Below are 24,994 nucleotides of genomic sequence, written 5' to 3'. Positions count from 1 at the left end.
CGGATCTCGTCACCCTACATGAATTCTTATCTGATCGCGTGCTCCCTATCTCACAGGTATTGGGCCGAACAGCCTGAGCATGGCTGCAGACTACAGTCCATCGTGGATGGCAAACCTCAGGAAATATCTGTGCATTCAAGCTGGAGTATAAGCCTGTCTCCGCCAAAAGAGCTAACTCTACTTTGGAGCATATCAACACATTCCCGCATTGAGCATGTATTCCATTGCTGGATGACAGGCCAAAACGGCAGGAAATGAAAGAAAAGGTAGCCTAAGAAAATATTAAAAGGGAATGAATATCAGCCTCCAAGAATGGCTGTAAAATAAAGGAAATAAGGTTTAACAATAACGACCTGATCCTCTGAGCCAAGCAACTAGGATGTATGTGTGTATCTCCCCAATGCGCCAATGCTATGCTATGCAATGCAGGGTTATTGAACGTCTCTCAAAGATATACCACTAAAGGGGATGCGATAATAAAAGTAATGGAACAATTTGTGGGAAGGCGATCTCCCAGATTACGTCCACTCTGGCCCGCCATTTGTCGGTCTCCTCCGCCGCGATTGGAGGATGGATGGTCTCCTTGCTGAAGTAGGGGTGCGGGCTTCCTCCTTTTGTTGCGTCAATGGTGTAATTTGTTGCGACAGTCGGTGCGGCAAGCGGAGTTTTCCACTTCCCGGAGCAGCTGGAGTCCCAGTAGAGCTTCTACCATCTCGGCTTCCTGGTCTCAACCCGAGGGAACCATTGAGCCCATTTGAAGAGTGAAGGTTTTCTCTTCCATCGATGTAGAGTTTGGATGCGCCAGTTCGATTTATTTGCGGCGTAGCAGGCATGGAATGGCTTGACATCAGACTCGGAGGTGTGATAGATGTGCTTCTTCGCCTCGTGGACCTTCGTTTTTGGCCGTTCATTTGATCGTTCTCCTCGCTCAACTTGACTAGTTGTGAAGCTAACTCGCGGACAAGAACACGAGAGTCCTTTTGTAATTCTCTAATCGCATCCAAAAGCCCATATCGGCTGAGAAGGCCGCATCTCTCTTCACAAGCGTCACAGATTGTCGATAAAATACGCAACAAGTTGACCCTTACAGCAGGCTTAGTATGATGGAGTTTCTGTCCAATACGTTCAAACATATCCGGCCTTGCAAGTGTTGCCGCAACCGCTGGACTCAACCGGAGAAGTTTCTGAAGAGGTTCCAGGAGGTTCTCAAATGCGTTAGCTTTCGATATGGTAACGCAGCGGACAATCGCGATCGTGAACGGAGGTTCGCCGTTCCGGTTATCTAGCAAATGCTCCTCAACTTTGGCAGTCTCTTCTTGAAGCCTAAACAAAATCATTAGCTGAAAGCTGAAACAAATTGACTAAGGTATTCTTACCAACTAAAGATCGCATCGAGGGCAGTAACCTGCCAGTACGGATCTGACAATAGAGATATATAGAATGCCAAACCCTTATTGCGCCAGAGCTCGCGGCGACCAACCTTACCAGAATGCGCCATATCGCAAAGAATGGGTAAAGCAAACTCCTTTAGTGGCCGCTCCGTTTTCACTATCTTTTGCAGAAGTGGTATTATGCCGTTTAAAGCTGCGTCTTCCTGCCGTGACTTGCTTAGGCGACACATGTTATATATCGTGTTGAGGATCTGATTTGAAACTTCGCGGAAATGAGGTCCTTTCATTGTAGAGCGCAGTAGTTCGGTGAGAACGTCAATTGCATTAGAATTTTGAAGTGCTTCAAGAGTTGTCGAGAGCATCGATAAGTTCTTGATAAATTTGAGCATCGTAATTTGAGGACTGGGGGACATCCGTTTCAGTTCTTTAAGTACTCCTGGAAACGGCGTCAGCGTTTGATGCATTCAACATCGTGTGTAGCACTTACTATGCAATACAGTTCTTTCTGCAACCATCTCCTTGACATGGCTTTCTGCTTGAGAGAATATGTGGAAAATATTCGCAATACGCCCTTCACAAAGCTCCGCCAGTTCACCTTCTTCCTCATCTAAGACTCTGCTTAGCACTAAAGATAGCGGATCAAGAACTGAATTTCGAGACAGGATACGGCAAAAGTCATTTTTCGGTGTCGATCCCTATCTCAATTAGGCTTACTCCAACGACGGTTAAAATTTTGCTACCAAAACGTACCTGCAATTCGAATACACTCCAAATACCATTGACGCCAATTAAAACGAGATCTCGCTCGTCTTCATAGTCGTCCTCCAAAAACTCAACCAAAACATTCAAGCCTCCGGCACTGACAAACATTTGGAGTGTTAATGTTGACGTCTGATACATTTGTTGGACAAACGAAGCAGCTTCCAGGCGGATTTCTCGAGGGTATTTCTTCGAAGCAAACTTATTAATGATCGGGATTCCTCCAACGAAGCATAAATTTTCTTGAACCTCGTAGTCGTTGTAAATAATCTTTGAGTACGGTTAGCCGGCATGATCACGACCATCATCCGTTACAATGGACAAACTCACAGCATTAACAATTTTCAAGAGGTTGGATACAACGTCCCTCCGACGGCAAGTGTCCAGGATCTCTAGCATAGGTAGCATTCCGTGGGCGCCAAGTATCACGTTTTTCGTCTCAGGCAGATCCGAAAACACAGTTACCTACATGATTCAGCCCGACGTCCATGTTCCAACAGTAGAGAGACAGCTTACCAATTGCTCGGAGATATCAGCCAGTACTTCCTCATCCTGAGAAGTTTTTAAAGAGCTAACAAGGCTTTCCACTTGACTTCGAAGTCGTGCGTATTTATCCCTAGCGATATTGGCTTCAAGGTCCATTTCATCCAACCCCTCCTCGAGCTGTGCAAAAGGGTCATCTTCGTCGTCCACATCACCGAGCCATGAGCTACTAGACAGTTTCGAATTAAGCATCAAGCTACTCCGATCCGAGCCATCGTCACTCTCCAGCTTCACAAGAGGATCTTCGTTGCTCCCAAGGATGTCGGAAAAATCCTCGTCAGTTTCATCTTCTGCATATCTCTCAATCCCAATTGATGTTCGTGCTCTTGATAATTGCGGCTTCCTCCTTCTTAATGGCAACTGAAAAACGCCCTTTTCGGGCGAGTGTACCACGGTGTCATCGAAAAGGCCCGACCCATTGGGATCCCGGGCATGATGGCCCATCTCATCGGTGGCATTGCCCTATCAATCGTGAGTTAAATTTCAGGGAGAGGATGAATTAGCAGTGAGCAACCCACCGGAATCACTGATAGTTTGCTTTCAAGTACTTCTTCGTTCGCAGCGATAAGATCAGAATAATCTTCGATGGAGCTCTCCTTGTAGAAGGCCGCGGGACGTGGGTGAGACGCAGGTTTGGGAGATTGACGAGCAATGGGGGCAATGATTGCACTCTTTTTGAAGGACGGCGTAGGAACTTGACGATGCCGAGTTCTTCTTGGAAGCTTCGGGGGGCTTTGATGTTCATCTGGTTGCTTTTTAACATATGGGCGAATAGTTTGCAGCGGATCGGAATCTGAGAAAGCTGTTCTATCTCTGGCTAATGCACCATTTTCGGTGAATTTATCGGTGCCAAGCTCCGCGATATTTTCGAGAGAAGCAAATGCCTTAAGTTTTTCCGAAGATAACATGCCGCCAAAGTTGTCCTGTGGCTTTAGACGAGGACACTGAAGGGCGCTTGGTGAGAATGCAGACGCAAAATCATCATCCCAATTGTCATCATTATTTTCTGGAGACCTAAATTTATCCGTGACATGTGTATTTATGGCGGGGAGGGATTCGCGAGAGGAAGGCTGACGGGAATGTGAACGTTTTCTCTGACTATGTCCAGGGCTTGCATATGCAGATCGCATGGGTCTTCGTAAGGTATTCGGGTTAGGGGATCGGAGTGCTTCATTCCACTCCTGGACGCTTTTGACAGCCTCCTCGTATTCTGTAGACTTTGTTGGAACAACAGAGTCGGACCGCTTGGCGTTAACAATCCAAGGGTGTCTCAACAACTTCCGAGCTGTTACACGAAGATTGGGGTCCTTTTGAAAGCACTGCATGAGGAAATCCTTTACGGCCTGTATCGACATTAGTAGCTCGATCTGTTATCGCCGAGAGGGCCTGGGAACAAACCGGTGAAGCTCCTTGAGGAAGCGGAGGATGGTCATCATTGACAATCCGAAACAACGCTTGCATAGGCTGGAATTTATAGTATGGTGGCTTCCCTTCCAACAGCTCTATTACGGTAGATCCCAAACTCCATATATCTGAGGCCGTAGTCGCTCCGGACAACTCTATCACCTCTGGTGCCATCCAGTATGGAGTTCCGACAACGCTCGACTCATGGAGACCTGTCGTGCGACTGGCAACACCAAAGTCTGCCAGTTTAACCAAGCCCTGTTTCGTCGTAAGGATATTTGCACCTTTGATATCTCGGTGGATAACGCCTTGTTCGTGTAGGTAGAGCAAACCCGATAGGACTTGAGACATATAGAGGGCGACGAGGTTTTCGGGAAACCGGCCGAAATTTTTTGAAATCGAATGCAAGGAGCCATTTTCGCAGTATCTACTCCATCAGTTAAGACTGAAAGCGCTCAATGACTTGGGTAATGAACGTAACATACTCTAATATAATGTTCAAGGTTTCCACAGACTTCACGAACCCATGGTACTTAACAATGTTCGGATGCTAGTAACTTTTAAGTCAAAACGTGGTTCCTGAACCATATTCTGCGATCCGGGAAACTCACGTCCAAATTTTTGAGAAGATCGATCTCTTGCTGTAATGTTTAGAGAATTTAGAGATGTTACTTCCAAGGATCTAGGTCTCAAGAGCGGTCTCTCACCATGATCACCCTCAATTCACTCTTCGGCAGGTCCACAAGTCGAATTTGTTTGACGGCAACGGTCTCGCCGGTTCCCCAGTTCAACGCTCTATATACCGAGCCGAATGCACCTTTGCCAAGGCAGTCGCCCAGTTGCTGTCGGCATCCATTATCAGCAAACGCGGTCTGCTGCATATCCCATCAACCAAAGTGTCAACGTACATAATCTGTCAGCTCCGAGACATCTTTCGCGGACGACCTTGACCTCTCCTTCTTCGGCGGGCTAGTTCCCGGTTTCAGTTTCTGTCGAGACGGAGTATCGTGAGCGCGGGACGGAGGGCGGATGTCCCCTGAATCATCGGACCGGTGCACCATGATGGAAAGGCTCTCAACTGGCGAGTGGCGGGCGGAACGATACTTGGGGCGAGTGTGACGATATCGATAACCCGGTCTTCATGTCAGACACGCTCATGAAAGTGGACAATCTCTGCCGGGAAACATTTGAGGAGGGGCCACGGTAAAAGGTCCAAGATAGAGACAGGGTTGTCGATAATTTGGCGCTGAGATCAATTGAGGAGCTCGAGAAGGAAAAGATGGAAGACAGGACAAGGAGCGGTCGAGAACGTTCAACGCAAGCAGTTCATCTTAAACGGGAAGGGTAATGGAGGATTTTAAGCATGCTGGTGGAGAACTTAGGAAAACTTGTGGCTGCAGAGTTGTTTCGATCCCTAGTCGAAGTGTGCTGGTCGGGATGACGCAGTTGGCTGCCGTGCTGGGGTGGCACAGAAGACAAGTCAGCTTTGGCCTTTTAGCGCCTTCGACGCCATAGACTTCAAGATGATGATTGAACAATCCGCAAATTAAACGACCACAAGCCCCATGTCGAACATGTGGAGCTTTACGGTGTTCTCCGTTCGCGCAAGGAACGATGGAAAAGACAGCCTAAAAATAAAGATCTTGCTCCCGGCAGTCTACAGTGTGTGTTTTTTAAAACAGCTGCGCATGCTATTCATCTGTCGATTTTCTACAATGAAGAACAGGAAAATCCCCCCCACTTCATGCCCCCTAATCCGCATGATCCCTGACGGCCAGGCCCAACGAGAGCCAAGTCATTAATTTACTGCATCACGAGCAACTCCAGCTTGAGCTTCCCGAAGCAGCCGCAGCACATCAGAAACAAGATACAGACTGCCAGCAATAACCACGGGTCCGCCCGCTGATATCGTGTTAGCCCAATTCAACCCTGCCAGAACATCTCTTTCGAAGCCCTCGACAGCCCCGATGCCAGGAACGTCGCGTGCCGCCGTAGCGAGTTCGGTGCTACGCACGCTCCGGACCCATGGCATGCCCGCTACCGGCCCAAACTCCACCACTGCCACATTGTCACCCGGCTTTAGCATGCACCCGAGCAGCTCTACGATATCCTTTCCCTGCGAAGCCGCCACGACCCAGGTAATGGTTTTGGCGTGAGCTCGGAATTTTCGATCGACATACGAAGCCAGGACCTCCGCAGATTGGGGGTTATGCGCACCGTCGAGTAGAACCGGTTCATTTCGAGAGATCAACGTCTCAAGACAAACTTCCTGCAATCTGCCTGGGCGTGGAGTCTTGGATATAAATGGAAATAGTTGATCGACCATTAAATCTGGTCGGATCTGGGGTAAAGCGACCTGCAAAGCCGTAATGGCGCACGAAAGGTTCGCGCGCTGGTGAGGGGGAAGATCAAGGGATCTAAATTTATCGCGAAGAAGAGGAAAAAGTTGTCCGACATGGTGAGCGTTGACGAATGTAGTTGGTGCGTCTAGCGTCTCTGCGTGGGCCTGGATTACTTGCTTCACTTCGTGAGAATTCGTGCTATCAACAACACAAGGCACTCCCGGCTTTACTATGCCAGCTTTTTCCCGGGCTATCTCTTCAATAGTGTTTCCCAATATAGCTTGATGATCATACCCAATTTTCGAGATGATAGATACGAGGACGTTTGTCAAGATATTTGTGGCATCAAGGCGGCCACCCATGCCGACTTCCACAACCCCGACTTCGACCTGTTCCTGAGAGAAGATCTCGAACGCAGTAGCGGTCAAAAGTTCAAATTCCGTAGCCCCAAGACCCAATCGCTGATTTCTCTGTTTGACTTCGTTTTCGATTCGCCGGAAGATAGACTCCTGAACAGCGCGTTCATTGATAGTAATACAATCCCAACGATCGATCAAATGCGGCGAGGTAAAAGAGCCACACCGCACGCCGCCTGCAGTGAGCAAGGCGGACAAATATCCGGTAATTGACCCTTTGCCATTCGTCCCAGCAACATGAATGGCCTTCCAGGTCAAGCTTGGCTTCTGGACCAGCTGAGTTATTCGAGATAGCCCCAATTCGATCATCGTTATCGGAAGGGAAATGTTTTGGTATTTGATGTCTTTTTAAAAAGTTTCATGACTATCCGGGATGTCGTGATAATAAACCTAGGTTGGAGCCAGCTAGGTGGAAGAAGCAACGTCTTATAATAGTATTCACAGCACCTTGTAGGCTATACCATCCAAATCAGAGCAAGCACTATATATAGTCACTGAGTGCCAGCGGGATCCGAAGCCAGGTCATCCAACAGCTGGCGCCGTGCGTTGGCAGCAGGGAGTTTTGCCGGGAATCCACGTGATTACCCCCACGCGCTTAACACGCCCACTCGCGAGGAAGGTTGAGTTGCGGTTGAAACAGCCAGCCGACGATTTGGGCCGCTCAATCGCCTTCGCAGGGCCGGCGCTTTCAGAGCCTTCTGGCCTCCGGCGTCGAGATTCGGACTCACATTTTGACGCCACGAACACGCGCCGCCAAGCCTGCCCTAGCCACTCACGCGTGCACTCGGATTTTCTTGCTTCCGAGTCTCAAACAGCGGCCCAGCCCCGTGGCAGAGTTGAATACGCCGAGATTTCATGTAACTTTCGCACCACGCGGAGAACTCGCCGCGGTTCTCTCCATGCCCTGTCCTGTAATTTTGGTATCAGCGATGTTTGGGGAGTGCTCCTCCGAACCCCCCAAAGGAATGAAGACCCAGCCCGCCTCACTCAGCGACAAACATAAATCATCTGGCGTCTGAAGAGCACCCAGCGCAGCCGTCAATTAATTTTTAATCCCGTTTCGAGATTCTGAATCGCAGAAAAGCGATCTGTCTGTTGACCTGCCTCTGAACCTGGAATCCGTGTTGTTGGTTGATCATGGGCATCCCGTAAGTTGAATTCGTCCTGCCCTTTGACGTGTTTGTCGGATGCATCACTATCTCCTCTCACCATCACCACGTTTTTGCGCGGCACACCACGTTAAGCTTCTTGTTGTATCAATAGGCTTGTATACGAACCCGTAGCATCGCGCACTGAACAGAATTTCAAACCGGACCCCTCCGCTGTCGCCCGGTCGTCCATTCGACGCCAGAACGCTATCCGTCGACCTCGACGGAATGGCGCCATCATCAGCAACTCGCGCAATAATCGCGGTTCCTCAACACGATGGCCTCTACCGCACATGCTTGACGCCTTCACCCGCGAAGCGGAACGGGAAGTCAACAGCCGCGGCTCGCGTAGCCCTAGATCGAACGTCTCGCCCACGGATGATTTGGGAACCTGGAATTCTCTGAATTCAATCACTCGGCATGAGATGGGCCAGCATCTTCTGAGGGACTCGCTGCGCTACTCCTCCCCTGGCCATCGGATGCGAATACCCAGAGAGTCGTCGCTGAGATTCGAAATGCCCAGGCCGTATTGGTACGGAGATTTTCCACAGCCCGCTGTACCTCAGGTTCCGCGTTCTAGGAACGCTGAAACATCTGAGCGAGTTTATTTGACTCCTCGATTTGCACCGGCGCACCCCGTGGACGGCGAAACGATCTCCCGCTCAAGCACAGCGTCCCCAGCCACCGTTCCGAACGACGGACCGGATTCAAACATGCCATTGCTCCGTAGAGTTGGACATCGATCCGTAGCTGCAAGCGAGCGCCGGTCCCGACGACGCCACGTAGTTGATGGCCTTGGTGATCGAGAGCGTAGTCTCGGGCCGGAAGAGGATGAAATGCATGATTCATGGGAGACGCTCTTGACTACCATTACACCAGATGACCAGCTCCCTAGCCTCGATTCCTCGTTTACCTCCGCAACAGCGAGTGCATCGTCGGCACTATCCAGAAACTCAGGACCCTCTAATTCTTCCACTTCTTCGCAAACACCTCTCACATCGTTTGGCCCTGACTCACCAAGAATGCGCATCACGTTTGATGACCCGTTTCCGGAGTTTTCTCCGAATTGCGAATTTCTAAGTTCTGACTCTGGCTCCGATACAGAGGCAGAATCAGAGCCTGACGCGTCCATGCGTGTGCCAGGGGCAATGTTTGGCTTCACTATTACTCGTTCAAGTGGACCTCGTGAAGGAGATCAAGAAAGAAGAAGCCAAGACCGGAATGATGATAGCAATAATGATACGCCTGTTACTTCGACCAGCGCCTCGTTCAGTTCACAGTCGATGCATCCAGATCTACAAGAGGTGCACGCGATTCTCGACCGGCTAGTGCGAAGGGACGACATTCCAGACGAGTGGTGGGCTACAGCAGGTTTATCACGAACTATTCGGCGCGAACTCAACAACGCTAGTACCGAGGACCAGGACGATTGAGCCAAATTCCCCGTTCCCTTTTTTTTTTCCTTCCCCTTTATCTTCCCTTCACTTTCTTCTTTCAATCTATTCGAAGCGGATAAGCTGGCATTACTCTGCTTTGCTTTTAAGCTTTTAACTCGATGGAAAATCAAATCCACCGGCAAATAAGTAGCCGGCGTCTCGTCAAAATTTTGACTTTGATGTTGCTTTCGGGAGTAGGAAATTCTTTCCCATATTTATGCCGCTCGAAATACCTGGTTTTGTCTCCCTTTTTTTTGGTTTTGTTTTGTTTTGGAGATCTGCATGTTGGACCATTGGTGCTTCCTTCAAGCACCATGTGGTTTTGTATGAAAGCCACGATTCATGTCTGGTATATCTAGTATTCATTATAGGAACAAAAGAGAGATAGGGTCAACCTTCAGGACCTCTTTTGAAGAATGATTGTCGTCGCACAGCACCAAGGTGTTAAAATCTAGTGAAGAATTTTATGAGGAGAATAAACCAAAAAATATCAAATATGATAAGCTTGACGCTAAGATCATTCAGAATTTTAAAGATAATATTGCTTATAGAATCTATTGGCAAGGATATTCTAATGTATTGTCGACCAAAGTTGTGAATGACATTTTATATAGATATATAATATGGTTTCTCCTAGGATTTTCAGAAATAAGATGACGGATTAAGGCAAGGACATCTAGCAGGCGATAAAGAGCAGATGAAATTTAATAGGACTATTGAAAGAAATGAAGAGGAAAGACATAGGAACAGGTATTGTCTACAGCCAATCTCCAACACCACGTTCATCAGGAATTTCCAGTCCAAATTAAACAAATTGTGTCCACATATCACAGAAAAGAGCACAATGTGGCCAGTCTTGCTTCATCGTAGCAAAGTTCATCACAAAGGGTTTCCTCGGGAAGAAGCTCTCTGTGGAAAAGGTGGGATCCATACCATTCATTGTTCGCCAGATGTACTCTGTCCTGGTAAGAGTTCAACTGAAAAGCAGATATTAAACATGCTTTTCTTCTGTTTGTCGAATACCGCCAGTTCACTTGGTGGAATGAAGATGTCAGCTCACATAGAGTAGAATGGTTGATGGATGCAACAAATTCTGGTCTTCTTCACTGTGGTGTGGTCTATTCTAATTGAGGTGGCGAGCATTGGTGGTGATGAAAGTGCTTGATATTAATAAGAACCTAAGATCACACACCTAGTTGTAAGTGTAGAGAGTAACTAAGGAGTTATGTAATGTCATCAGCACGCCAATCCGGTTTTATTTTAGATGCGGTGTGCTTGGATTCTGTGACCTACCATTTGTCACTTGTACATACAAAGTGTGGAGTAAAACACTGTCAGTCTGAGCAATTCTTCTTCTACCGTCAAACCAGCCAAACAACTATAAATCATCATGGACGACCAAGTGCAGAGGCTTGTTGATAAAGTATGGGGTGAGCAAACATCCTCAGTTCGCGGCTTTATGTGGCTATTTGATGAAACACCGCATGCATCCACAATCCTGCCGGTGCATACAGTGCGCCTTAGGTTGAGCAATAATGCTAACTTATTTCCACGATACGTGGCAGCCAAATTTCTCTCAATCCCGCCATCCTCGCGCTATATGGTCGCGATCAGCGGAATTCCAGGGTCAGGGAAATCTTCCCTGGCGAAAATCATGACCGAACAGATGAATGTTCGGTATGCGACAGAACACCCTGATAAACCACCCATCGCTACTTGGGTGGGCATGGACGGATTTCACCTCACGCGAGCCCAATTGGCAGCGATGCCGGATCCTGTGTACGCTGTGGCCAGGCGTGGGGCAGCGTTCACCTTCGACCCCGTGAAATTCACGAAGTTAGTCCGTGCAGTACGTGAAGATATTAGTCCAAGCTCGGCGATCATATACGCGCCTAGTTTCGACCATGCGATTAAGGACCCCGTGGAAGACGACATACCAATCCCGGTGACGGCGAGAATTGTATTTTTCGAGGGGAATTATCTTAGTTTAAACAACGAACCTTGGACTGAGGTGGCGGGGCTGATGGATGAGGTGTGGTTTGTGGAGGTGGACTTTGAGGTTGCGAGGCAGAGGCTAGTGAAAAGGCATGTTGAGGCGGGCATAGCGAAGAACGAAGAAGAGGCCGACAAGAGAGCGGTGGAAAACGATTTAGTCAACGGAAAAGAGATCGTGGAGAATAGGCTGGAAGTTTCGGAGATCGTTGTGAGCCGGGAAGATATGGGGTGGAAATGACGTGCGTCGAGGGGCAGATACAACGTTAATGACTTGGAATACATATGTAGTTACAGTCCGCATGTGAAGTTTCTAATCACTATACTTTCCGCACTTCACTCACGATCGTCACATGTACTCTGTAGTTTCGTGTATATCCTCGAACCATCGCAAAATACTCCGTACATACATCCTAAAACGTCGCTCGTCGTCGTCGTCGCAACGGCTTTCTGGTGTCATCGGACCGGCTGTTCCTTCGAACGGTGTTTTGGCTGAAGGTCTTGGCAGGAACCGCGCTAGTGAGTTGGCGGGCTGACAAGGGGAAATCCGATTTGTCGCCGCCCGAACTTTGTTTCGCCTCTCCTCGAACGACTTGAAACTCTCGATCCTCTCCTTGCTCAATCTTCCGCAGCTCAAGGTCACCTTCGTTTCTTTCATTGCACACCAGCTCCAGCCACTCCTTTGTTTCTTATTCTTCATTCATTTTTTCGCTGTCGAACAGTGGAAGTCTTTCCCATTCGTTACCCTCGTTTGAACCGCAATCTTGTCCGTGCCGACATCCCGAAGCCCATTTTGAAAACCCCCTTCTCTCGAAACATTTGCAACATTCGCCCGTGACATTATCGAAGATGTTCTCCGCTAGAGCTGTTCTCTTTGTGACCGTGTTGGCACTCCTCAATATTTTCGCCGTTGCCACTCCCCCAGGATGCCTTATTGCTGCTATCAAGTAAGCTTGCTCCTTCGTTGCATTGGACCGTCCTAGTTAATGCCAAAGAGAGAACGATAACGCTTTGCGATATTCTCTGATCCTGTGCTAATCCCTCTATAATAAATAGTACCCAAGAGGATCCGTCTGATATGGACGTTATGTGCGGATCAGCATCCAAGAAAGTCCAAAACGAAATCGTCAAGCTCTGCGACGACTCCAACGTCCAGGCGGCACTAAATGCTTATTCCAAATCATGCTCCGAATCCGGAAACAAAGTCGGTATGTGTTGTCATCAATTTGCGAAAGCGTTACCTTATTCCTTTTTTTTTTCTTCTTTAAAAAAAAAAAAAAAAAATCACCAAACAAAAAACTCGTGAATTGCAAGATTTGGCTAACAGCCCCTGTCTCGCCACAGAACTCATCGAGATTTCTACCACCCTAGCCACCATGTCTGCAACCGGATCTCCCACTGGATCGGCTACCTCTCCTGTTCAGGCAACGGGTTCGGCCACCACCACCTCCGGCAGCGAGCCTATAGAGACCGGAAATGCTGCATCTTCACTTAAATCCCAGTCCTTCGCATTGGCAGCTATGGCAGCGATCGTCGGAGCTGCTATTCTGTAGAGCTAGAAAGGGATTCTTTGCTGATTGCTTTTCGTCTGAGTGTATATGCTTTGATAATTCCACTTAAATCATTGTCTTCAAAGTGAATGCAGAACTGGTCCGGTTTAGCCATACCTCAAGGCCAACTCTGAACCTGCGAGCATTAACAACTGTTTTCCTGTACATCGTGTAGCTAGATAACAAACTATTTAGGCTTTCAGGAGCGTCACTATTTCTCCGTACAGAGATGGTATTTATTTCAACGCTTCCAATGGCTACTGGCCAGCTGCACATAAAACGTGTTTGGTTTCTCTGTAGCTAGAATTCGGGAAATCGAAACGTGCTTCTCAAGACGGCTCTCGCAGCTCGCTCGCTGGACTTGCCGGTCTTGGCACCGAACGCGAGCTGACTAAGCGTGTGTGTTAATAATTGGCTGGGAGCGCCCGCAACGCGTTCGGGTTGCTGCTGGAACGCGTCTGCTTGCTTCATAAATCGAAAAATTCCGCCCGCCTCCTCCTCTCCTCCACTGTTTACCTCATAATCTTTTCTCCCTCCTTTCTCGATAACCATCTTCCTTTCTTTTTTTCACGATCTAATTCTGATTAGATTCTAATAGGTGAAAAAAGAGTATTATATAGCTTATACCCGGTTCCAGACAAGCAGCAGCAGTGAGCCCGCGCATTCAGTGTCAACGGACGGACGAACGAAGATGTTCGTCTACAAGAGAGGTGAGTCCAATACATTACCGCACGAGCTGGAAGAGAGCTTCTTCTTTGGTACATTCAGCTGCCTCTTCTATTTCGTGTTTCCCTCCGGCCTGCGTCCTGGGCCTTTTTGGCTAACCTCCCCCGACACGTAGACGGGCGCAAGGAGCGCGTGCAATTCGACAAAATCACGGCTCGCGTGTCAAGATTATGCTATGGGCTTGATCCAGAGCATGTCGATGCTGCAGCTATCACCCAGAAAGTAATTTCGGGAGTATACCAAGGAGTAACTACCATTGAGCTGGACAACCTGGTAAGGATGAGCACATCGTCTAGCAAGCAAGCTTCAAGTGCTAAATTGCATGTTAAATCTAGGCCGCTGAAACTGCTGCATACATGACTGTCACCCATCCAGACTATGCTATCCTTGCCGCCAGAATAGCCGTGTCCAACCTGCACAAGCAGACCAAGAAGCAATTCTCATCTGTCATCGACGATCTTTACCACTATATTAACCCAAAGAACAACCGCCCTGCACCTATGATCTCCCAAAAGACATACGAAATCGTCATGAAGCATTCAGCTGAGCTTAACTCAGCTATCGTTTACGACCGTGACTTCAATTATCAATACTTTGGGTTCAAAACTCTGGAAAGGTCGTACCTATTGCGAATCAACGGCAAGGTCGCTGAGCGTCCCCAGCACATGATCATGCGTGTTGCAGTCGGCATCCATGGCGAAGACATTGAGAAGGCAATTGAGACGTATAATCTGATGTCCCAGAAGTTCTTCACTCACGCTTCCCCCACGCTTTTCAATGCTGGAACGCCACAGCCACAGATGGCTTCCTGTTTCCTCATCGACATGAAGGAGGACAGTATCGAAGGCATTTATGATACTCTGAAGACCTGTGCGCTGATCTCAAAGACAGCCGGTGGTATCGGTCTTAATGTCCATCGTATCCGTGCCACTGGTTCCTACATTGCAGGAACAAACGGCTCCTCCAACGGAATTATCCCTATGCTCCGTGTCTTTAATAACACCGCTCGGTACGTCGATCAGGGTGGCAATAAACGGCCAGGTGCCTTCGCCATCTACCTTGAACCTTGGCACTCTGATATCTTCGAATTTTTGGATCTTCGCAAGAACCACGGAAAGGAGGAAGTGAGAGCCCGTGATCTGTTCCTCGCCCTTTGGACACCTGATTTGTTTATGAAACGTGTTGAGAAAAACGGTGATTGGACTTTGTTCTGTCCCAACGAGGCACCAGGGCTTGCTGATGTTTATGGCGATGAGTTCGAGGCCCTCTATGAGCAGTAAGTTAATATTCTTGAAGGTAAAGCTTATTTGATAGTAACATATAATATGCAGGTACGAGAAGGAAGGCCGTGGCCGAAAGACCATCAAGGCCCAGAAGCTTTGGTATGCGATTCTAGAAGCTCAAACTGAGACCGGGAACCCCTTTATGCTTTATAAGGATGCGTGCAACCGCAAGAGCAACCAGAAAAACCTTGGAACCATCCGAAGCTCTAACTTGTGCACGGAAATCATCGAATATACCTCTCCAGACGAAGTTGCGGTCTGCAACCTTGCATCCCTTGCCTTACCCACATACGTCGATCCCGTTCGTGGCGAGTATGACTTTGGCAAGCTGCATGAAGTCACACAAGTTCTTGTTCGAAATTTGAACAAAATCATTGATGGCAATCATTATCCTGTCCCTGAAGCACGAAAGAGTAATTTCCGCCATCGTCCTATTGCTGTCGGTGTGCAAGGTCTTGCCGATGCTTTCCTTGCCCTGCGGTTGCCATTCGACTCGCCGGAAGCAAGACAACTGAATATTCAGATCTTTGAAACGATCTATCACGCTGCTTTGACCGCGTCTTGCGATATCGCCAAGGTGGACGGTCCTTATGAGACCTATGAAGGCTCTCCCGTCTCGCAAGGCATTTTGCAGTATGATATGTGGAACGTGACCCCAACCGACCTTTGGGATTGGGATTCCCTCAAAAGGGACATCGCAAAACATGGTGTTCGCAACAGTTTACTCGTTGCTCCCATGCCTACCGCTAGCACAAGTCAGATCCTCGGATTTAACGAATGTTTTGAGCCATACACGTCAAACATCTACTCTCGTCGTGTTCTTGCCGGTGAATTCCAAGTCGTGAATCCATGGCTTTTGAAGGATCTCGTCGATCTCGGCCTTTGGTCCGACAACATGAAGAATCGCATAATCGCTGAAGGCGGTTCAATCCAAAACATTCCAAATATCCCCGCCGACATCAAGGCTCTTTACAAAACAGTGTGGGAGATCTCTCAGAGAACCATCGTTCAAATGGCCGCCGACCGTGGTGCATATATTGACCAGTCTCAATCCCTCAACATCCACCTCAAGGAGCCTACGATGGGCAAGATCACCAGCATGCACTTTGCGGGATGGAAGCTGGGTCTGAAGACGGGAATGTACTATCTCCGCACGATGGCAGCTTCTGCACCTATCCAGTTCACGGTCGACCAGGAACAGCTCAAAGTTGCAGATACAAACGTCGCGAGGTCGAGCGTCGTGGGGAAAAAGAGAGGTGGTGGGCTTGGTAACTCTTCTGGCGCTTACTCCGCCGTGCCCCGGCCGATGTACGACCAGAAGCAACCTGAATCGGAGCCCCCTCGGCCAGTGAGTCCCAAGGGGATTCCTGCGTTCCAACGGACACCGGCGACGGCTCCGCCGGATGAGGAGCTGGGGAAGAAGCAAACCCAGTCAATGACGGAGGTACAGGTCAACGAGACAAATACCGGTGAGCAGGGACAGAGTGAACAGGATATTTATTCGCAGAAGGTGTTGCAGTGTAAGTGATACTTTTGCCTACTATTTCGGACTTCTAAACACACATCAAACTTCTTCGAGGATGTTTGCTAACCATGAACTTTTTTTTCCTTCTTTGGTTGTAGGTAGCATCGAAAACAAAGAAGCTTGCATGATGTGCAGTGGTTAGGATATGAAGTCGATGAATGTCTATGATGTGGGATTATGATCATGGGTAGTTTACATAGGGCAGTTAAAGCAACGCTGCTATTCCTTTTTGTTTTTCCCCCCACCCCTATAGTTTGCTATGTATTTTGCTTGTTGCTTTTTGGTACCCCATTTTGTTGCTTTTTTTTTTTTTTTTTCTCTTCCTCTCATCTATTATCAGTTACATGCATTATATTCCTTACCATCTCATTTCCTTTTTTTTTTCTTTTTTAGTATGTCTCAGCTCTTTTTGTTTTTTCGCCTCCCCTCCTCCTCCCTTCACGCTCTGACATGTGTAGTTTATGAGTAATAATAGGTGATTAAAAATATCATAATTTTATCAGCATCAGTACGGAGTACATAAAAATACATACCATACATAGAATCATCATACCCACACTCCATCTTCACCTCCCCCCATGCTTGCCATGGATGGGTTCTGTTTCTGACCTCTGGCCTCGGCCTCAGCCACATGAAACACGTCTGCCCGGGGGGGTTACTGTATATCTCGGAGTTCATGGGTGTGGGGTTCAAACAAAGCCTTGGGATATGGGAGGATGAGTGTCCGCCAGGGGCCCGGGGGGGCTTGTTCCCTGGTCTGACGTGCAGGTTTCCCCCCCCTTTTTTGCGCAGCAATTGCAAGGGCTTGAAGATCAAGGCGCTAACTATATATATATTGTCTGGTCCCGTCTCAATTCCTTTTTTTATGCGTAGCGCTTAGCCCAATGTCGAGGATAAAGTATTCCCGTAGTTGCTGACAGGATTTTCGGCGTTTTGACTTCTTTTTTTTCCCCCCTCGAGCTGGGGGTGTTATTCTGAAGTTAAAATGTGCTGGGTACACGAGATAACACGAGCTCACACTTAGTTAGAACAGAGATTTACACCGTACGCACAGGACATTTCCTCCGTTTAGAGTTGACAGGTTTTTTTCTTGTTCAAAACAATTGCTGTTGTTCCAGATCTAAGGTATTTTGGTATAAACAAAGTCTCAAAAAATTCATGTGAAACAAAAAAAGGGGGCCAAAATTCTCCTAGGGCAGAATTGAGGCAAGCGAGAGAGAAGAAGAGAAAAATCAATCTGCCCCCCCATAAAAAAGATCGAAAGCTGCGCAGATCTCCAGTACTCCTCCTTCTCCTTTTACCCTTTGGCCCTAACCTCGCCACAAGAAACCCCCTGTCTGAAATGCATATGAACAGGAAGCGCAGAACTTGACCATGAATCATAAAATCATTTCCAACAGTTTCAGTGGGGTGAGGTGGTTATATGCATGGGAAAAAAACAGAGACAATGTGCTTGTTATGTATGTACATATCCCTATCAAAATCAAAAGTCACCTTTGGAGGCTTGGTTGATAGGTCAACAATGGTAAATGTGTTGCAATCTTGCCGACGAGAATATTCTCTCTGAGAATCCCTGCATCAAAAAGGGATCAAACCCCCATCCCACACAAAAACAGTTGGAAAAGAAGTGAAGAGGTGGCAACGAAGCCAAGAATGAAAGAAAAAGGTTTCGGGATTGAGGTTGACACTAGGGACCAGCCTAGTCGTCAAACGACCATTTCACTCCATGGACACGACCTTCCGCTTCGTCGGCACTAATTTTCCGTCAGTTAGCGTCTTGTGGATACAAAGCCCAAGTACGAGGCAGGAAAACGCGGTACTTACAATTTGTAGAAGAGATGGCGAGTCATGTCAAGTGAACCACGAGCCTGCATCAAAAAACATCAGTAATCTACCTTTGTTTTATTTTAAGGATGTGATTTAACTTACGCAGGTTGGGCACTTGTCCTTGACGACAGCCTTGGAGGTCACACCTCCGTACTCAATGGTTATAGTCTTTCCGCAGTATGGGCTGTTGTTGTTTTCACTACCCATGATGTCGACGGAGATAGCGACAGCATCCTCACCCTGGGTATCGATTTCAGTTCCACAGGCACCCAGACCACCGTTGTAGAAAGTCATGTCACCAGAAAAGACCTGCTTGGAGGGGTCGGGCAGCTCGGTGGGTGGCTGGGGTGGTGGAGCAGGCTTGGATGGCTTAGGAGCTGGTGGCGCTGGTGGTGGGGGTGGTGGAGGTGGGGGAGGGGGAGGGGGAGCAGCTTTGGATGTTGTTGGAGCTGGTGGAGGTGGTGGTGGAGGTGGAGGAGGATATTGAGGAGCTTGAGTTGTCGTGGGAGCAGGTGGTGGTGGTGGTGGTGGTGGCGGCGGCGGCGGTGGTGGAGCCTGGGCGGTTGTTGTAGGAGCAGGCGGTGACTGTGGTGGTGGTGGAGCCTTGTACATGGTCGTCGGGACTGGAGGTGGTTGTTCAGTTGTGGTGGTGGTGAGCTCTGGTGGGGAGATCGTCTTTGGACCACCGGGGACTCCAGTGACGGTCAGTGTGACTTCGACGGTCTCGACGACAATGTCAGTGACGGTCTCCCAGACGATCGCGCGCTTCTGGAGAGGAGCGGCGGCCGCGAGAGAGGCGTAGAGGCCGGCAGCAGCGGTAAGGGCCTTGAGGAATTTCGGAGCCATCGTGGATCACAGGCGAGATTTCGACAAATGTTTGCAAAAAGAAAAATCTCTCTGAAAGGTGGGATTGAAGATGTCCGAATTGAAAGTTTCTGGCAAGGCGTCCACTGGAATTGCTAGAGAGCTTGCTCTAGAACGACGGTTTCAAAAAAAAAAAGAAGAAAATCGACGAAACACAAGAATTTTTGAATCGAACCAGGCGATTCTCAGAAGACAGAAAGGAAGGTTGTTTCGAATTGGGATCTGACAGCGCAATCAAGGAGTGAATTTGCGACTGTGGTTTATGTTGTTTTCCAAGTTTCGACAGCTGCTGAGCTACTCGAGAGAGTGTGTGTGAGAGAGAGAACGAACCGTGACGAACGGTGGGTTTGGTGTTTTGAGATGTGCGAAGATGAAACCCGGCTGTGGACTCAAAAGGAGTGAAGTCCCAGGCGAGCAGATGTGGGGGCGCTGACGAGAGTCGGGAGGACGAAAAGGAAGGACTGGACAGTCGTCAAGACGGACACAGAGAGAGAGAGTGAGAGAATGTCGTCGTGAAGAAGAAGAGGAAGAAGAAGAAGAAAAGGAGAGGAGGAGGAGGAGGAGGAGGGAGATGACGGGGTGGACGGGGGGTAGAATTTAAAAAAACGAGAGGTGGAGGGCGGTAACGACTAGTCATTCAGGGGCGGCGCGCGGCTCAGCAACACGCAGCAGCAAAAGAAAAGGAAAAAAAAGAAGAAAAAAAAAAATGTGCCTGACTTGGTTGGGGGCCCCACTTCACCCGAACAGGGCTAGCGTGGCGAGACGTCAGCGCCAAGAGTGGGGCGCGATCCAGGGCAAGGGTGCAGGGTGGCGGGGTATGATTGGCGGGTTCGGGACCTGACTAGGCCTGTTCGGGAGCGCAGTCCAGCTGGGAAAGGCCAAAAAGAGGCAGCTGATGACGGAGCCTGACGAACCAGCAGCCAGCTCTCTCTCTCTACATACGAGTTGTTGAGTGGTTGGAATAACGAGGGAGAGGGGAAAAAACCCGCTTTTTAAATCCCCGATCGCTGCTTACCCTGAAACGAAAAAGCAAGGAAGAACACGCAGGGCCTCAAGTAACGAGAAAGGACCAGAAGAGCCAGAAGAGCCAGAAAGAGTCAGCGAGTCATCGACCGCCAGGTGGGCGCTTTTCTTCCTGTCCCTCGAACGAAACTGTTGCGAAGTGAGCAACTTTTTTTCACGCCTGCTCCCAGGCTTTTTTCTTTTTTTTTTTGGTTGATTTTTATTTTTATTTTCCAGGCCCAAAGATGGTCGGCTGTTGCCGCCCTTTTCTCCGGCCCGGCTGCTCGTGTCGCAAAACCCGCCAGACGAGCGACTCCCGAGAACCTTCGCACGCTCCTCCTCTTGCTTTGAAGCTTCAAAAAGAGGCGCGCTGCGTTGTCGTTTTTCGGGCATTCTAGGCCCTGTTCGGGAGTCTGTGGCCAGACCCGAGCCTGAAGGAACCACCGTCGGGCGCGTCGTTCAGCTTCGGCTCCGCTGTGGACACTCCGCCGTTCCCGGGGGGAGAACTTCTCGTTTCCATTTCTCTGTTTCCTGGTTCTTCAGACGCCGTGGCAGAGTCGAGGCGGAAAACAAACCCGATCCATCTTCGAATTTCCCCACGTGGCGACGCCGATAACGCGTCGATAACCAAAAAGGTCCGAAAAAGATAGAAGAAAAAGCGCAAAAAAAAAAAAAAAAAAAAGAAAAAAAAAAGCAAAATGGCAAAAGCAGAAAGCGAAAGCAAAAAGCGAAAAAAAAAGAAAAGATTGGCGGTCAGCCTGACTATTTTCTCACTGGCTTGTCGGCCCATTTCTTTTCAGCTGCCGTTGGCCGCCCTTCAATTCGGTGCCTGACTTGGGTTGCATCGAGCCGCCAGGTCCCAAGGGGAAAAACTTCGCTGATGATCTCATCTCTCTTTTTCTGCTTCGTTTTTCTTCTTTTTCCTGTTTCCTTTTTTCAGATTATAATAATAATAATAATTCTCTTTTTTTTTCCAAATTGATGTACGGAGTACTCCGTACAGAGTACGTAAAATATGAACCCCCCGTTTTCAAAAACTTGTCAGTTGAGGGTAAAATCCTTCAAGACGAGCTTGCAAAGTTCAATGATTTCTTCCAACTTCCTCCATCCAGCCCTCTCTCATCCTAAATCTCTCACCATGCCACAGGATCCGCTATCCAAGCGCCGTGATCCGGTTGTGCACAAACCCCGACCTCCTTCTCATCCACTCCCCCCACCTTTCGCCCTGGCGTTTCTCAGTTGCCAGAAAACCGGTAATCTAAAACAATTATCAGCCATCCAAAGCATATAAACCGACAGATCTATGCATTATCTTGTCTTCTTCAGATCAATCAAATCTCTCCATTTTTCTCCAAGCACACAGGGACCAACAGCGATCAGCCATGTATGCATGCCCGGTCAAAGATGTTGGCGTGTTTGACAAATGACGCCCAGAAACCTGCTCATCCATCCATTGTTTCCAGTAGAGCATATGCCGAAATAAGACCCCTGGTCGACAAATCCAAACACTCAAATCAAAATGGGCGCACTCCATGCAGGCTGTCCGGCCCCCCCCCTTCATCTGCCTTCCTGCAGGTGGCGCCCGCCAGGACCACCAACCACCACCACCATCACCATCACCGATCAATCGCCGTTGTGCCCCGCGTGCGTTCGCTGAGGCGGTCGATGCCATGATGCCCGTTTTTTTTTTCCTCAGCATGCTCATGTAATCGGCGTTTACCCCCATCGGGACATCGCGCGTTTCAAGCCCTCAAAAACATCATCACCAAAACATCCAGGAATCTTCCAATGGTTCGAACTATATCATCTTTATTATAAATCATGTACCATTCATTTATTCTCCTGAACACCAGGAAAGACATCTAGCAAAAGCAAAAAAAAAAAAAAAAAAAAAAAAAGGGGACCCTCTAAGATACATTCATTTCCAAGACATTTCCAGTGCATCAGATCATGTATGCCGCCCAAAACCAAAATTACAAACAGAACAAGAAAAGCAGAACCAAAGAAAACAAAAGAAAAAAAAGAAAAGAAAAGAAAACAGGGAGAGAAATGACGTGATAGGAAACCCATTCACCCAAAGATCCTGGTCTCCCGCATTGAGAGTATTTCCAACGCCGAACCGGGGGGTTGGAGGAAAACAGAACCCGACAAAGATATTGATACCTCCGAAAAGAAATGGTTTTTGAACCAGGCGCCCAGCAGCCGACCGACAGAAGACGAAGGGACATCACGGCATTCATTAATAAAAAAAAAGGAGCGCAAAACAAAACAAACAAAATAAAAAGCGACTCGGAAAAGGGGGAATATTAAACAAAGGAGGATGCATGGTTTGAAGGGGGAGGCCAAAAAGCCAAAAGAGAGAGGGAAAAAAAAAAAACAAAGACGACGGGTTGTGATCTTAGAACCAGTCTCCGTGGTCTCTCATCGCCTCAGCAACCTTAATGAAACCGGCAATATTGCTACCGATGACCAAGGATGGAAGCTGGCCCTCGCTCAGCGCGGTGTAGGTTTCGGAAGTCCTGACACCGGTTTCGAAGCACACCTTCATGATGTTCTTCAGTTTCTGGTCGACCTCCTCGGCGGTCCAGGTTAGCCGCTGCGAGTTCTGGGCCATCTCGAGACCGCTGACGGCGACACCACCGGCGTTGGCGGCCTTTCCGGGGGCGTACCACACGGCGCCGCCTTTCTTGTGCAGTTGGCGGTGGGCTTCGAAGTGCTCGATGGCGGCGAGCGTGCAGCCCATGTTGGAACCTTCGGCGATGTACTTGCATCCGCTCTGGATCAGCCCCAGAGCTTCGGGTCCAGACACTTCGTTCTGGGTGGCGCATGGGAGGGCCACATCCACTTGGCCGACGTGCAACCAGGGCCGGGCTCCTTCGATGTACACGCATCGGTCCTTGAAGTGCGGGGCGTCGGCAAGGGCGGAAAGCTGCTTACGCTGGTCTTTGAGTTGCTGGATCTCATAGATCTCTTGGGGAGTGATGGAATCGCCTTCGTTCCGGATGACGAGAGCACCCTTGCTGTCTGAGAGAGAGATCACGGTTCCACCGAACTCGATGACCTTGAGGGCGGCGTACTGCGCGACGTTTCCGGAGCCGGAGATGGCCACACGCTTTCCCTTGAACGATTCCTGGCCGTTGGTGGCATATTCGATCATGTGTTGCACATACTATTTTAGTCCTTTTGATGAGCAATCTGATCCTCTCTTTGCATTTTTTTTTTTTTTTCCCTCGAAGCGCTAATTGGGAGTCCTAAGGGCGGGAAAGAAAAACTCACATAAACGAGACCATAACCGGTGGCCTCGGGGCGGATCAGGGAACCACCCCAGCTAAGACCTTTTCCGGTCAAGACACCCTCCCAGATGTGTCTCTGTCTCTTGTAGGCACCGAACAGGAAGCCGATCTCTCGGCCACCGACACCGATATCACCGGCCGGAACGTCGATGTCGGCGCCAATGTGCTTGCTCAGCTCCATCATGAAAGCACTGCAAAATTTCCGGATCTCGTTGTCGGACTTTCCCTTGGGGTCAAAGTCGGCGCCACCTTTACCACCGCCCATGTTCACTGCGATCAACCAAATGTCAGCCCCGGCCATGGCGTGTTTGTTGAAGGTGGACGGGAGGGGAGGAGAGGGTAGGGAAAGGAAAGGAAATGAAGTGAAGGGTTCTTCATGGGACATACATCCGGTGAGTGCGTTCTTAAAGATCTGCTCGAAACCAAGGAATTTGAGGATGGACATGTTCACGGTGGGATGGAAGCGGAGACCACCCTTATACGGACCCAACGCAGAGTTGAACTGAACCCGGTAGCCCCGATTGACCTCGAGCTGTTGTTCCCACCCCCCCAAAAAAAAAGGGAAATTGATTAGAGACTTGCGTGACTACAAGACATGACCGGATGAATTTCTCCGGCTGGCAGGACTGATTCTCACCTCTCCCTTGTCATTTTCCCAGGTGACGCGGAATTGGATGGTACGCTCGGGGATGGAAGCGACCTGGAGGGCCTTGCGGTACTCTGGGTGCTTTTCGAACAAGGTGGAGTTTTCGAGGGAGAAGGCCAATTCTGCGCAGAGGTACGGTCAGCCTGCTGGGTATTGATCGCTTTTGCCATTTGTCTTTTTCTTTCTTTCTTTTTTTTCCCCTCCTGCCTTCTCCTCCCTCCCAATTGGTGTCTGGCATTTGATGGTGTGCGGTTTGAGAGCGAGGAACTGGAAGAAGGAGAGAAAAACAGGAAGCAAGAGAGTGTGTGGGAGACAAACCTTTGTAGGCCTGCTCGAACTCCGGCTCGATCGGAAGATGGGACATGTCTGCTATTTTGTTCGTGTATAGGTTATACGTCGGCGTGTGTATTGATTGTGTGTGCCTCAAAAAGACTGAGGAAAATTGTAAGGAGGAAAGATTGATTTATTCCCAGGGAGCTCCGGACCTTTCTGGCAGGGAACGAGAGATGATCTCAGAGATGGGGAAAAACAAGCTTTGGTGCGTGTGCAGATCTGGGTTGGCTTCTTTTCTTTCCCGCCGACCTTTGGGACGAAAGGAATTGAGTTAAGATGAGAGAAAAATAAGGAGTGAACAGAGGCGGGAACAACGAGAAGAAGAAGTAGAAGTAGAAGAAGAAGAAGAGGAAGAAGAAGAAGAAGAAGAGGAGGAGAGGAGAGCAGGAGTACTTTAATTATTTGTCAAGCAGAAGTATCCAGCGAGTCCGGTGGCCATCGATTATCTATCTCTCTGTTTGAGGATTTCATTATGTACTACGACGAGGTCAGGCAGCTAAAACCAGGTAGAATT

General features: G+C 48.8%; 9 protein-coding genes across 9 annotated transcripts; 5 read left to right on the top strand and 4 right to left on the bottom strand.

Annotated features, from left to right (window-relative positions):
• Window positions 1-108: 108 nt before the first annotated feature.
• CIMG_04103 (STE/STE11/CDC15 protein kinase) lies at window positions 109-5,434 on the bottom strand. Its single transcript, XM_001244661.2, has 12 exons — window positions 5,006-5,434; window positions 4,805-4,939; window positions 4,709-4,738; window positions 4,583-4,647; window positions 4,092-4,524; window positions 3,212-4,036; window positions 2,667-3,155; window positions 2,481-2,615; window positions 2,142-2,420; window positions 1,879-2,086; window positions 1,377-1,827; window positions 109-1,323 (listed from the first exon to the last, which is right to left on the bottom strand). The coding sequence occupies exons 1-12, from the start codon at window positions 5,156-5,158 to the stop codon at window positions 519-521; spliced, it is 4,008 nt and encodes a 1,335-aa protein (XP_001244662.2). The 5' UTR covers window positions 5,159-5,434; the 3' UTR covers window positions 109-518.
• Window positions 5,435-5,637: 203 nt separating this feature from the next.
• CIMG_04102 (FolC protein) lies at window positions 5,638-7,258 on the bottom strand. The gene has a single exon (XM_001244660.2). The coding sequence runs from the start codon at window positions 7,162-7,164 to the stop codon at window positions 5,896-5,898; it is 1,269 nt and encodes a 422-aa protein (XP_001244661.1). The 5' UTR covers window positions 7,165-7,258; the 3' UTR covers window positions 5,638-5,895.
• Window positions 7,259-7,992: 734 nt separating this feature from the next.
• Window positions 7,993-9,959, top strand: CIMG_04101 (uncharacterized protein; the record flags this gene model as incomplete). Its single annotated transcript, XM_001244659.2, has 2 exons — window positions 7,993-8,003; window positions 8,119-9,959. The coding sequence occupies 2 exons, from the start codon at window positions 7,993-7,995 to the stop codon at window positions 9,434-9,436; spliced, it is 1,329 nt and encodes a 442-aa protein (XP_001244660.1). The 3' UTR covers window positions 9,437-9,959.
• Window positions 9,960-10,814: 855 nt separating this feature from the next.
• On the top strand, window positions 10,815-11,764 carry CIMG_04100 (uncharacterized protein). Its single transcript, XM_001244658.2, has 2 exons — window positions 10,815-10,869; window positions 11,005-11,764. The coding sequence occupies exons 1-2, from the start codon at window positions 10,830-10,832 to the stop codon at window positions 11,670-11,672; spliced, it is 708 nt and encodes a 235-aa protein (XP_001244659.1). The 5' UTR covers window positions 10,815-10,829; the 3' UTR covers window positions 11,673-11,764.
• Window positions 11,765-12,069: 305 nt separating this feature from the next.
• CIMG_04099 (uncharacterized protein) lies at window positions 12,070-13,192 on the top strand. The gene is made up of 3 exons (XM_001244657.2): window positions 12,070-12,378; window positions 12,488-12,639; window positions 12,776-13,192. Exons 1-3 carry the CDS (start codon window positions 12,281-12,283, stop codon window positions 12,982-12,984), a joined length of 459 nt encoding a protein of 152 aa, XP_001244658.1. The 5' UTR covers window positions 12,070-12,280; the 3' UTR covers window positions 12,985-13,192.
• Window positions 13,193-13,672: 480 nt separating this feature from the next.
• Window positions 13,673-16,857, top strand: CIMG_04098 (ribonucleoside-diphosphate reductase large chain; the record flags this gene model as incomplete). The annotated part of the gene is made up of 5 exons (XM_001244656.2): window positions 13,673-13,691; window positions 13,823-13,980; window positions 14,043-14,983; window positions 15,039-16,510; window positions 16,614-16,857. The coding sequence occupies 5 exons, from the start codon at window positions 13,673-13,675 to the stop codon at window positions 16,655-16,657; spliced, it is 2,634 nt and encodes an 877-aa protein (XP_001244657.2). The 3' UTR covers window positions 16,658-16,857.
• A 734-nt stretch (window positions 16,858-17,591) lies between these two features.
• CIMG_04097 (uncharacterized protein) lies at window positions 17,592-20,309 on the bottom strand. The gene is made up of 3 exons (XM_001244655.2): window positions 18,445-20,309; window positions 18,340-18,383; window positions 17,592-18,269 (listed from the first exon to the last, which is right to left on the bottom strand). The coding sequence occupies exons 1-3, from the start codon at window positions 19,186-19,188 to the stop codon at window positions 18,215-18,217; spliced, it is 843 nt and encodes a 280-aa protein (XP_001244656.1). The 5' UTR covers window positions 19,189-20,309; the 3' UTR covers window positions 17,592-18,214.
• CIMG_04096 (uncharacterized protein) lies at window positions 19,913-20,824 on the top strand (the record flags this gene model as incomplete). Its single annotated transcript, XM_001244654.1, has 3 exons — window positions 19,913-20,021; window positions 20,241-20,325; window positions 20,446-20,824. The coding sequence occupies 3 exons, from the start codon at window positions 19,913-19,915 to the stop codon at window positions 20,822-20,824; spliced, it is 573 nt and encodes a 190-aa protein (XP_001244655.1).
• A 1,284-nt stretch (window positions 20,825-22,108) lies between these two features.
• Window positions 22,109-24,761, bottom strand: CIMG_13766 (NADP-specific glutamate dehydrogenase). The gene is made up of 5 exons (XM_001244653.2): window positions 24,466-24,761; window positions 24,139-24,269; window positions 23,889-24,033; window positions 23,485-23,771; window positions 22,109-23,377 (listed from the first exon to the last, which is right to left on the bottom strand). The coding sequence occupies exons 1-5, from the start codon at window positions 24,509-24,511 to the stop codon at window positions 22,607-22,609; spliced, it is 1,380 nt and encodes a 459-aa protein (XP_001244654.2). The 5' UTR covers window positions 24,512-24,761; the 3' UTR covers window positions 22,109-22,606.
• Between the last annotated feature and the right edge of the window lie 233 nt (window positions 24,762-24,994).

This window comes from Coccidioides immitis, assembly GCF_000149335.2.
Source record: "Coccidioides immitis RS genomic scaffold supercont3.6, whole genome shotgun sequence".
In the NCBI taxonomy this organism is placed as follows: Eukaryota; Fungi; Ascomycota; class Eurotiomycetes; order Onygenales; family Onygenaceae; genus Coccidioides; species Coccidioides immitis.
This window is presented reverse-complemented; position numbering and strand designations above follow the sequence as displayed.

What these genes read in the sequence shown, in the direction of transcription:
- CIMG_04103 (XM_001244661.2), bottom strand. Translation starts at nt 5,158, where the DNA reads ATGGTGCACCGGTCCGATGATTCAGGGGACATCCGCCCTCCGTCCCGC. An exon ending in TTCCTCAAGGAGCTTCACCG is followed by an intron (nt 4,037 to 4,091) that starts GTTTGTTCCCAG and finishes ATGTCGATACAG; the next exon opens with GCCGTAAAGGATTTCCTCAT. An exon ending in GGAGTGTATTCGAATTGCAG is followed by an intron (nt 2,087 to 2,141) that starts GTACGTTTTGGT and finishes TAATTGAGATAG; the next exon opens with GGATCGACACCGAAAAATGA.
- CIMG_04102 (XM_001244660.2), bottom strand. Translation starts at nt 7,164, where the DNA reads ATGATCGAATTGGGGCTATCTCGAATAACTCAGCTGGTCCAGAAGCCA.
- CIMG_04100 (XM_001244658.2), top strand. Translation starts at nt 10,830, where the DNA reads ATGGACGACCAAGTGCAGAGGCTTGTTGATAAAGTATGGG. An exon ending in GCTTGTTGATAAAGTATGGG is followed by an intron (nt 10,870 to 11,004) that starts GTGAGCAAACAT and finishes GATACGTGGCAG; the next exon opens with CCAAATTTCTCTCAATCCCG.
- CIMG_04099 (XM_001244657.2), top strand. Translation starts at nt 12,281, where the DNA reads ATGTTCTCCGCTAGAGCTGTTCTCTTTGTGACCGTGTTGGCACTCCTC. An exon ending in TGCCTTATTGCTGCTATCAA is followed by an intron (nt 12,379 to 12,487) that starts GTAAGCTTGCTC and finishes TATAATAAATAG; the next exon opens with TACCCAAGAGGATCCGTCTG. An exon ending in CGAATCCGGAAACAAAGTCG is followed by an intron (nt 12,640 to 12,775) that starts GTATGTGTTGTC and finishes GTCTCGCCACAG; the next exon opens with AACTCATCGAGATTTCTACC.
- CIMG_04097 (XM_001244655.2), bottom strand. Translation starts at nt 19,188, where the DNA reads ATGGCTCCGAAATTCCTCAAGGCCCTTACCGCTGCTGCCGGCCTCTAC. An exon ending in AGGACAAGTGCCCAACCTGC is followed by an intron (nt 18,384 to 18,444) that starts GTAAGTTAAATC and finishes TTTTTGATGCAG; the next exon opens with GCTCGTGGTTCACTTGACAT. An exon ending in CGCCATCTCTTCTACAAATT is followed by an intron (nt 18,270 to 18,339) that starts GTAAGTACCGCG and finishes ACGGAAAATTAG; the next exon opens with TGCCGACGAAGCGGAAGGTC.
- CIMG_13766 (XM_001244653.2), bottom strand. Translation starts at nt 24,511, where the DNA reads ATGTCCCATCTTCCGATCGAGCCGGAGTTCGAGCAGGCCTACAAAG. An exon ending in GGGAAAATGACAAGGGAGAG is followed by an intron (nt 24,034 to 24,138) that starts GTGAGAATCAGT and finishes TGGGAACAACAG; the next exon opens with CTCGAGGTCAATCGGGGCTA. An exon ending in CCGGTTATGGTCTCGTTTAT is followed by an intron (nt 23,378 to 23,484) that starts GTGAGTTTTTCT and finishes GGACTAAAATAG; the next exon opens with TATGTGCAACACATGATCGA.